We start from the raw sequence: 10,984 nt of genomic DNA on the forward strand, positions 1-10,984 counted from the left end.
AAATGATCATTATATTCAAAACTACGATGTTAAATTATTAAATAATGTCTGATCATAAAAATTATTTTGACGTTTGACTAATGACGTGGCTCTTATTGATTGGTCAAAATAGTAAAATAACTGTTTTAGAATGCATTAATTAACTATTAATTAATATTAAAAAGCCACATGTATTTATGCTTTTCAATTATTGAATGTCACATTAGGGATCATATAAAATTTAATATATCGGGAGTTTGGTATACATACGTATAATTAAGTTCATATTGATCCGATTCGATTATTAACCAGTGGATATTTTTAATTAGTAATAATATAGTTTGACCAATAATTGGGTGGGTTTTGAGACCGAGCTGTAGCTCTAATGGTCTCACCTTATTTCCCATTGTAATGACCATGTTCGAGTCTTTCCACCCTCAAAAATATGATTTCAAAAAAAAAAAAAAATTGGGTGGTTTTTTTTAAAAAAATACTTGGATAATCGAGTTGGTTTGATTTCACATTATGGTCTTAATTACAAAATGTCTTTCACTTTTCCGATTAGGCTCTGATTTCAAGAAATATAGTCTAAATCTTGCGGTATATATTGTACACCTATTGTGGACACTTATGTGAACACTTATGATGTGTCGCTCATCTATTGGATGTTCAACTTTTTTATGTTTCATCACATCTAATAAACGAATGACACTTCAATACTCACATTAGTGTACACAATAAATCTTATCTAAACATTTATAGGTTTTGACAAATATAATTTCTAAAATGTTAGAATCAAGCCGAGCTTCATTCTTACAATCTAGCTCAATTGTAGGCTTTTTTTTAAAAATATTATAAATTAATTAATTCATTATAATAATGTGACAAAGTGAGGAGTTTTACAAAAATATTGCAATCCGGGACTCACTGTCCCGGATTCTGACATTTTTTTAAAAAAAAATTTAAAAAAATAAAAAAGAAATTGTGTCACGGATTCAAATGAATCCGTGACAGACTGTCCCAGATTCAGAATCCGGGTCAGTCTGTCACGGATTCTGACTCGGTCAATTCCGTGTATAATCCGTGGCCTCTTTTCCTATAAATTACACCTAGTGTTCGACATTTTTCCATCGGCGCAAACATTCATTTATCAATCAGTATTAGGCATTCTGCGCAAATATTTTTTCATCGATCCTTCGGCACAAATATTCGGCATTCTTCCTACTCAACTATTTTTTTCTCGTTCCGTGGTATTTTTTGTTAGTTATAATTTTTGGAATCGTGAGGAGTATTAGAATTTTGGAGAATTCCGTCGAATCTCTGTCTAATTTTTTTTCTTTCTATATTGAATATTTTTTGTATAATATTTATGATAATGTTTGTTATTTATTGCAGATATTTAAAATCGTTCGCTTATTCAATTACAAATTTCGTATAACTACATTTTGAAAAGGTAATTTCCATAATTTTATATATTTTAATTATGTTATTTATATTTTATTAATACAATTAAAATTTTTTTCGTTTGCATTTTAATATTGTGTATAATTTTGTTAAAGAAGACATTTATTAATCGCGTGACTTATGAAAACGACAAGTTTTTTTTTTCTTTTAACAAAGCAAAAAAAAAAAAAAAAGGAATTCCATTAGTATTGAACTGTTATGTAGGGTATGCTGCGATATTCGTTGTTTAAAATTTTGTTATGATATCTTACGTGAAATTTTTAACGCATCGCGTGCACTGCAATATATAACTAGCTAATCATGTAATTTTTAACGAAAGACCCACTTAAATAAATTATATATAAGTTTTGTATTAATAAATTCATTAGGTATAAATTCTTTATTTCAAGATTATTTAATTAAATATAACTAAATTTATTTATAATATAGATAAAAAAATATAATAAATAACTATTTCTCACCAAAACTTAGATATATTGTTTTCGTACAATTCAAATTAAAATTGTTAGTATAAGAAATTGATATAATAAATAGCAATCGTGTCTCACTAATCCAGGCTTTAAATAGAAAGGCTTATCTCTTGAGCGTGTATTGACCTTCCATTTATCTAATATACCGAAAATATTTGTTCCTCGGGTTGCGAGAAATATACCGAAAATATTTGTTCCTCATATTCATTCTCGCAATTTATTTCTTTATCCGATTCATATGCGCAAAATCTATCTTTTTCACTTCGATCTTGTATTAATATTATTTGTTGATTTTACCATCCTTTTCATTTGAAGATATATCAAGAGAAAATGTTTAATTTCGTTGTTAATAGTATATTATATATTAAGAATAATATTTTCTTTTGTATAGTTTTTTTGATAATACTTGTCATTTATTTCAGATATTAGCACCGTTTGTTGATGTTATTACAAGTTCCGTGTAATTACGTACGAGAATGTCATTTAAGTAATTTTTTTAATATTTTATTTGTATTATTTATATAATAGATTGATAATTTTAATTAAAATATTTTTATCCAATTATATATTTTGAAATAACTTACTTAAAATTTGTGTGGTTATATACAAAACAATTTTGAAAAATATGTTATAAAATTGCACCGAGTATTTGGCGAATTCATCCGTCATTCAGTACTTGTTCGTCATTCTTCTTGTGCAGCTCTTTATTTTGGTCACTCCTTGGTATTTTTTGTTAGCTATAAAGAATCCCTGATTCTCCTCCCTTTTTAAATTGCGTCTATCGTGTTATTATCGTAATTCCTAATTTGATTTTATAGTTTTCTGTTGAATATCATAATTTTTTAGAATTGCGCCGAGTCTCAGCAATTCATAATTTGATTTGGGAGAATTGTGCTGAGTATTAGAATTTGGGAGAATTCCTAATTCGAATCTCTGTTTTTTCTTTCTATATTGAATTGTTTTATGTATATTGTATCTTTTAATATTTGTAATTTATTGCAGATATTAAACTCCGGTAGCTGATTTAATTACAAATTCCATACAACGACATTTGAAAAGGTAATTTAAATAATTTCTTATATTTTAATTGTATTATTTATGTTGTATTAATGTAAATATTATTTTTTTCGGTTGTATTATACTATTGAAAGGCCCGAGAATTTTATCCTATTAATCTGAAATGATTTGGGGATAATTGATATGATTATAGACGGAAAGGATCGGACCGGGAAAGACGAGATAATGCATGAAAATGTGCGAGGAACAGTAGCCCTCGCGCATATGCGCGGCACAGATGCGCGCATATGCGCGACGTGGGCAGAGGACCTCGCGCATATGCGCGAAGTAAGTCGCGCATATGCGCGACGTGGGCAGAGGACCTCGCGCATATGCGCGAAGTAAGTCGCGCATATGCGCGAGACTGTACAAGCGAAGTCCAGAGGACCTCGCGCATATGCGCGGAGATGAGTCGCGCATATGCGCGAGCTGCCGAGAAGCCGAGTCCAGAGAGTTGGGCGCATATGTGCAGAAATGTGTCGCGCATATGCGCCAGCAGTTGGGAAGACACGCGCCGAGACTTAAGGTCTGGCGCATATGCGCCGGTTGATGTCGCGCATATGCGCGAGACGTGTAATAGGCGGAATGAGCCACTCGTCCTCTTGCATGTACGTGTATGTATATATATATATATGCACGAATTCTTCAGAATTTAGGAATGAAGAATCGAGAAAGGGACGAGGAAAGAATTGAAATATTCTTACGCCTTTTGTGAGAAATCCGTCTATCTGATTTTGAATCCAACTTCAGTACTGTGTTCCTATCGACGTTAGGCTAACACTGGACGTAAGTTTTGTTACGTTTTGATATGATTTGAAATTATGGTATTGTCAGAATCTGATATGATTCATATATGATGTTCTTGGCATGTTAGACATCGTATAATCAAAACCGGACTGAGGAACAGATACCATATGAAATTGTTATGATTTTTAGAGTTAAGTTGAGTAAGAATTGATATCAAGATTGAGTGATTATCGAGTATAAGATGTTAGAATTGATATCTGACTGATATGGTATGGCTGGATATATTGAGATTATGATGTTATGCCGTTGAACCAGAATTTGATTGAATTCTGATTATATCCAGTATTGATTGAGTGGTGTATTGATACCGTACCCTCAATATTGTTATTGTCAGATTGAGTATTGACAGGCTTTGAGTTCGAGACTTCGACAGAGTCAGAGTATCAGAAAGAAAGGTATAAATTAATGTTGAGTTGGGATTGCACAACTCGAGTGAGGTTTGACTCGAGTCTCCCTAAATCACATACTTAGTTATTACATTGATATTTGTAATTGATGAGATTGATGTTTGTAGTCTATTGATTTATAGCCACTGCATGTATTGACTACTGATACGCTAGTCATCGGCTGATTCGCCTAGTTACTGTATGCATGTATTGACTGCTGATCCGCCTAGTCACCGGCTGATTCGCCTAGTCACCGGCTGATTCGTCTGGTTATCGGCTGATTCGTCTAGTTATCGACTGATTCGTCTAAACTTTGGCTGATTTGCTTAATTACTGACTGATTCGTCTAATTATTGGCTGATTCGCTTAATCCTTGACTGATTCGTCAATTTTGCGGCTGTTTCGCCCATACACTGGATATAGGAATTATATCGATGCCGTTTAGGGTTGATTCATTCCTATCGACTGAGATTCGATATAATTATCAATATCCAGACATTGGGATCCCTAGGTTAGAGTTGAGTCGAGTCTGAGACGACGCGTTGTTTGAGTCAAGTCTGTGATGACATGTTGATTTACAGTTTTGATATTATACATGTTTGTTGATTGGCTGCATGTGAATGATATTTGTTATATGCTTTTGTATATGTTTTTATATGATTGCATGTTTACATTGTTTATACTGGGATTTATTCTCACCGGAGTTATCCGGCTGTTGTCTTGTTTTGTATGTGTGCATGACAACAGGTGGGACGGGTTCAGGGTTGAGAAGATGAAGAGAGATCGTGATTAGAGTGGAGGCTCCGGACTTGGATTAGAGATAGGGTTGGACACTTGATATTAGCTGTTAAACCTTAGTTGAATAAATGTATGTAGTACATGACTTGTACTTTTATATTGAGATGTATATATGTTTTATTTCACTACGTTCCGCATTTTAAAAAAAAAATTTAGACCATGTTTTATAATTGATTAATTAGTCCCAATTATGATTAAGAACATGATTAGCGTCCGGGTCCCCACAACTATTTTATAAAATTTTGTTAATAATGACTCTTTATAATTATTTCAAAGTTGCACGCCTCGACAGTACATATATATATTAAATTAATAATAATAATAATATTTTTATTCAATAATAATAATAATATTATTAATTTACTTAGAAGTCTGATTTTAGTAATCAAATTAAGTTTTAAGGTAACAAAAATTTTATATGTAGTAAAAAAATTTTGAGAAATATAAATTTATCTTGTAAATTGTTCATTTGTTTCTGTTTATTATATTTTTTTTATTAATTTTAAATTTTTTATACACTTAATTAATTGTTAAAATTGTTAATATAAGAAACTAATATATTTGAAAATTCTAATTACACACGTTTAAAAATCTAAATTTTAAATCTAAGTCATAACAATTTTTTGTATTAAATTTTGTTATGATTGTATACATTATGTCATTTTTTTTGTGTGCAGACATGGATACTATGAGAGGCTTACTGTATGTAGGTGGCTATGTCATTATTGAAGATGGTAGGGTTGGATATAGTATCCCCGCGACAAGGACCATTAAAATCTCTAGGTCTATTACATTTTCTCAATTGGTGAATTTTGTGCATCGGAAGCTGGATATCGACCCATCAAAATTCTGCATCAAGTTGTCAACGAAATATTGTTATAGCTCGTTGGCTCGTTACAATGAAGAGCATGTCTATATCACAGATGATGATAGTCTACAATTTATGTTTGAGTTGCCGACACTGGATTGCATGTACTTGTCTGTTGATTCATCGCCAGTGTTACAGAACGTAAGTGATTACGATTTTGATGCAGTCATACCAGTAATAACGCAAGGTTTGGGAACAGTAGGTTTGAATGAAGCGAGACCTTCTATGTATCACATCGATGAACAGTCAGGGCATACATACTCTGGGATCGACACTGGTCCTTGGGATCACCATATCACGGCTGACACTGAAGAAGACTATGCACGGGGGATGAATACAACACGAGAATGGGATTTTACTTCAAGAGGTTGGGATCATCATATCACGGGTCCATCAGGAGTTGATGTCGCATGGGGTTCTAGCAGAACAGGTCAATTGGATGCAAATATTCCCGCTCCAATTACAGAACACATGCCTGAGCAAGATGATTTATTCGGGGACAGTTCGCATCATGTCATGAATAGCGATGATGATTTGTATGCTACATCAAGTGACGGAGAAGATGATCATCATGTTGACAATGCAAATGAAGGGACATCGGCGCGTGTGTTAATGTCTGGAGCAACAATGACAGAGAACATTCCTATTGCACCGGAGCAACATTTACGTGAAATTCCTCAATTTTTCAATGAAGTCTATCATGAACAAATTCCAGATTCATTTGGTATTCCTTCTGCATCACGAACAAACTTTTACAATCCTGAAAGGCCAGAGCTCGGTGTAAAAATGGTTTTTAATAGAAAAGGTGAGTTAATAGCTTCTGTGAAGGATTTTTCTGTTCGGGTTTTGAGACGTGAATATATCGTTGTCGAAAGTTCTCCGACAATTTGGAAGGTCAAATGCAAGAACTGGTCCGAAGGTGGCAATTGTGGGTGGGGACTTCGAGCATCGTTCAAAAAAATTTTAGGCTACTTCATGATCACAAAATATGGTGGTGATCACACATGCATGTCTACCCAAGTCGGTATAGATCACCACAACATTGACGTAAACATGATAGCCAATACACTTTTGGGAATCGTACGTTGTGATCCTGCATACGAAATCAAAATGTGCGCGAAAGTATTAAAGAAAAATATGGTTATGATATATCGTATGCTACGGCATGGCAGAGTTTGAAACGCGCGGTGGAGTTAGTCTATGGCACATGGGAAAGCTCTGTAACTTTGCTTCCTAAATATATGGGAGCTTTGTCGAAGTACAATCCAGGAACTGTTGTAGAATGGAAACATCTTCGACCGTATGACCATCCACATAAAGTTTTGAACTTTGTGTTTTGGGTATTCAGACCATGTATAGATGGTTTTCGACATTGTCGCAACGTAATCAGTGTAGACGGTACCCATATGTACACCAAATATAAGCACAAACTACTCATAGCAGTAACATTGGATGCCAATAACCAAGTTTTGCCGCTAGCATTTGCGCTTGTTGATGAAGAAAATTATGAGTCTTGGCATTGGTTCCTCGGTAATGTTGCACGACATGTTACAAGAGGGTGTAGTGGTGTGTGCCTTATATCTGATAGACATGCGGGTATAACAAGTGCAGTTCAAGATCTCCCTGACTTCAAGCCTCCTCTTGGTGTTCATCGTTTCTGTTTGAGGCATGTTTGCTCTAATTTCAACAGCAGGTTCAAAAACATTCATTTAAAAGACTTATGTTGGGAAGTAGAGATACAACACCAAGTATCAAAATTTAATGCGACAATGGAGGCAATTAAAACAAATAATGCAGCAGCTTTCACGTATTTGTCAAACATTCCAAAAGAAAAATGGTCATTGGCTCATGATGGTGGATGGCGCCGAGGGATAATGACGACGAACATGTCTGAGTGTATTAATGGTGTGTTGAAAGGGGCGCGACGTCTTCCAATAACTGCGATAGTCGAGATGAGCTTTCAGCGTTGCGTGAATTATTTCATTCAACGGCGAGCTCGAAGTGATAAGATGCTCGAAAAAAATCAACCATGAACCGACTATGCATACTCTAAATTTGATATGTGGTCAAAAAAGTCAATTGAACATCGAGTTGTAAGATTTGACCAAAGGGATAAAACAGCATCCGTCGCGACAGGAGGAAAACCAGGTCGTCAACATCACATACAAGCTGTGAACATTTCTACGCGTGATTGCACCTGTGGTAAATTCACAATATTTGGAATACCTTGTTCACATGTTATATGTGCAGCGAAATGGTTTGGTTTGAATCCCGCACAGCTTGTACAACCATGGTTTACATTGAGCGAATACGTGAACACATACGATGGAAGATTCTACCCTATGATGAACAATATTGGGATGAACCTACATTCCAATTACGACATAATGGTGTTCGTCGACAACGGAGGCAGGCTGGTAGAGATCGAAAGACACGCATAAGAAACGAGATGGACCAGCCATCAACGAGGGAGAGACATCGTGGGAGGTAAAAAATCTACAATAACGTATTGTATTTTATTTTTAAACCATAACATGTGAAGTTATTAATGTAATTACAAAATTGTGTATAAAAATTTTGTATTTATTAATAATTCTTGTTCATTGCAGGTAGGTGCAGGTGAGAAGATCGAGTTATGGTGCAAAATAATTATGTTTGTGACGTAGATTTTACAATTTAGTATTGTATTGTTATGACAATTCAGTGTTGTATTGTTATGAAGATTTTTTACTATGTAGTTTGTTGACATACCCTGATTTGATTTAGCAATTATACTTATGTTTTTTCATTACTATAAATTTATCCGTAAATTTATTCGTAAAAGAATAATAAATCACAATCAATACAGTCCACAATTTTAAAAAGTCAATAATACAAAAATAGTATACTAATGTTGAAAAAATATGTTGCAGCAACAACTTGTAATTAAAATAAAAAAATTGCTAAACATACAACAATACAATGTAAGTAATTGTGTATATCTAAATAAATAGTTAATGTCGATGGTAACGATGCCCCCCAATGCCACACGGTGGTCTCCTGATTACTCTACGTCCACGACCTAACATCTGTTCATCATCTCCATGAGTACTTGTTTGTCCTGCAGATGTACTGGTATCGGCAATGTTCCCACCAACCTCAAACCCTTCTGGATCAGAATATTGTGGAAATGGTATGGGCGACGGGTTAAAAGTAGGGCGACTCTCATTCATACCCGGTCGAAAGTCACTTTGTAGAAATTGTGTAAAACTACCAACAATTGGAGTGTAGTAACCAGCGTCATACGATGGCAAGCTTGAAACCACTGGCGGAGTAGTGTATGCCATATTTGAAGATGATGGTCCGGGTTCAAACTCATTTTCTGTCCACATCGGTGGATATTGCACATGAGCTAGGCGTGCCTGTGACATAGATGCATATGTTATGTAACACATATTTAATACAACAAATTATATTCACGTACATATGTAGATAAATTTATGTTCAGATGTAGATAAATAAAACATTTCTTACGATAAATTGTCGGTAGTTTGCATCAACAGGATGATAGCCCATGATGTTCGAAGGTACCACTGGCGGCGAGAGCACTATCTGTGAAATGCGATAATACCAACCAATATAGTCCACTGTAATGGCGGGCGTACCAGGTATGACATAGTCTCCACCAATCACAAAATTATATCTATCATTCCACATTTCTACAAAATCCACGTGATATGTCGCCCAATCGAAGTTGTTCCGGCCTTGTCGAGTCAGCCTATGGAAATTGTCGAAGTTAGTAGCAGGTGGCGGAATACCCTGACGCATTCCGAACTTTCGGAGACACCGCTCTGGTCTATGCATCTCAACGATATGAAAATTAATCAATGCGCATGCCGACCGACATAGATGAATGCTATTTTCATCTAGAATTCTGCCAACCTCCGGAGACTCCATATCATAAACTGTCCATAGAAACTGAAGCAAATAAAATGAAAAAAAGATTAGCAATTTCATAATATATAAATAAGATTAAAATTGTAAAAAAATTTCAAACTCTAAACAACTAATTTATATATCTACCTGTCCTTCTACAATCCTGTCAAGCATATCTCTCATTATACGGACCGAATGCTGGGCCGTGTGTGTCCAAGAAAATCCGCGTCTCCACCTGTAATTTATAAAAGTACACAATATTTTCATTTAAAAAAATAAGAAATAATAATATTAAATTTTAACTATTTTTTATTAGTACCGTGCGCCGTATGGTGGGAATGGTAGACCCTGCTCTTCTGAAATAGATACCTGTTGAGCTCTATCAGGGCAAAGAAGAATAATCCTAGACCACACCCAAATCTGCAATAACATACAACATAAATAGTCAAATCATAAGAAAAAAAGTACAAAAAATATAATGACCGTATAAATGTACAAATACCTGCAATATCTGAACTGGGCCACACAAATCGACCTTCAAACTCATTGATGTGTCGCACAACTCTCTATAAAGATATGCCAACACAGCAGAACCCCAGCTGTACGTATTCACAAATTCTATGTCCTCAAGGAACTGCAAATACATAAGTTTCACAGCAGCACCTTCCGAGTCCGGAAACATACATCCACCAATGATCATTAATGCAACACAATGAGAATATTGTGTCACCTCCTCTTCAGTGCTCTCGTCATTAACCATATTATTTAGGCAATGGTCTAGCAAAGCGGTCAGATAAAGATGTGCACCTTTAATCTGAGAAGATGTGGGCGTAAAACCCAACCAAGTAGCGCAGCGCTGTTGTAAAGTATGTTTATTGTACGCGATATCTACACCAGTGATGGGAATGCCATCAATATTCAACCCCCAAATAAGGGCAACGTCCTGCAGGGTGATTGTTGTATCGCCCACGGTTAAGTGAAATGTGTGTGTCTCACGACGTCATCTCTCAACAATGGCTGTAAGCAAATGATTATCATAATATTTAATAGGACCACACTAAATGACACCATAGAAGCCCATGCGTGCAAGACATAGGCGGACACGGAGGTGAATCCCAGCATTAAGCAATCTCCAAAGACATTTGTCAGACCGACGTGGCGAAATTATTGCATCCATATTTTCAGCGTTGATATTAGTTGATATGTGTTTATCCCGCAAATACAACACATTCTCCGTATTT

The 10,984-nt window shown here is 35.0% G+C and overlaps 2 protein-coding genes across 2 annotated transcripts; one reads left to right on the forward strand and one right to left on the reverse strand.

The window, feature by feature from the left end:
* Nucleotides 1-2,052: 2,052 nt before the first annotated feature.
* Nucleotides 2,053-8,574, forward strand: LOC142544424 (uncharacterized). Its single transcript, XM_075651473.1, has 7 exons — nt 2,053-2,391; nt 2,916-2,972; nt 5,638-6,950; nt 7,001-7,733; nt 8,079-8,245; nt 8,438-8,447; nt 8,567-8,574. The coding sequence occupies exons 3-7, from the start codon at nt 5,640-5,642 to the stop codon at nt 8,572-8,574; spliced, it is 2,229 nt and encodes a 742-aa protein (XP_075507588.1). The 5' UTR covers nt 2,053-2,391; nt 2,916-2,972; nt 5,638-5,639.
* A 168-nt stretch (nt 8,575-8,742) lies between these two features.
* On the reverse strand, nt 8,743-10,697 carry LOC142544992 (serine/threonine-protein phosphatase 7 long form homolog). Its single transcript, XM_075651986.1, has 5 exons — nt 10,246-10,697; nt 10,063-10,163; nt 9,891-9,978; nt 9,342-9,785; nt 8,743-9,229 (listed from the first exon to the last, which is right to left on the reverse strand). The coding sequence occupies exons 1-5, from the start codon at nt 10,501-10,503 to the stop codon at nt 8,822-8,824; spliced, it is 1,299 nt and encodes a 432-aa protein (XP_075508101.1). The 5' UTR covers nt 10,504-10,697; the 3' UTR covers nt 8,743-8,821.
* Between the last annotated feature and the right edge of the window lie 287 nt (nt 10,698-10,984).

Source organism: Primulina tabacum, chromosome 5 (assembly GCF_025594145.1).
Source record: "Primulina tabacum isolate GXHZ01 chromosome 5, ASM2559414v2, whole genome shotgun sequence".
In the NCBI taxonomy this organism is placed as follows: domain Eukaryota; kingdom Viridiplantae; phylum Streptophyta; class Magnoliopsida; order Lamiales; family Gesneriaceae; genus Primulina; species Primulina tabacum.

Excerpts from the sequence above, each read along its gene's own strand:
- LOC142544992 (XM_075651986.1), bottom strand. The coding sequence starts at position 10,503 with ATGGTTAATGACGAGAGCACTGAAGAGGAGGTGACACAATATTCTCAT. Across the intron at positions 10,164-10,245 it reads GCCCAGTTCAGATATTGCAG|ATTTGGGTGTGGTCTAGGAT; the intron begins GTATTTGTACAT and ends ATGTTATTGCAG. Across the intron at positions 9,786-9,890 it reads ACAGGATTGTAGAAGGACAG|TTTCTATGGACAGTTTATGA; the intron begins GTAGATATATAA and ends TATTTGCTTCAG.
- LOC142544424 (XM_075651473.1), top strand. The coding sequence starts at position 5,640 with ATGGATACTATGAGAGGCTTACTGTATGTAGGTGGCTATGTCATTATT. Across the intron at positions 6,951-7,000 it reads AAATCAAAATGTGCGCGAAA|AGTTTGAAACGCGCGGTGGA; the intron begins GTATTAAAGAAA and ends ACGGCATGGCAG. Across the intron at positions 7,734-8,078 it reads CATGTCTGAGTGTATTAATG|CGAAATGGTTTGGTTTGAAT; the intron begins GTGTGTTGAAAG and ends TTATATGTGCAG.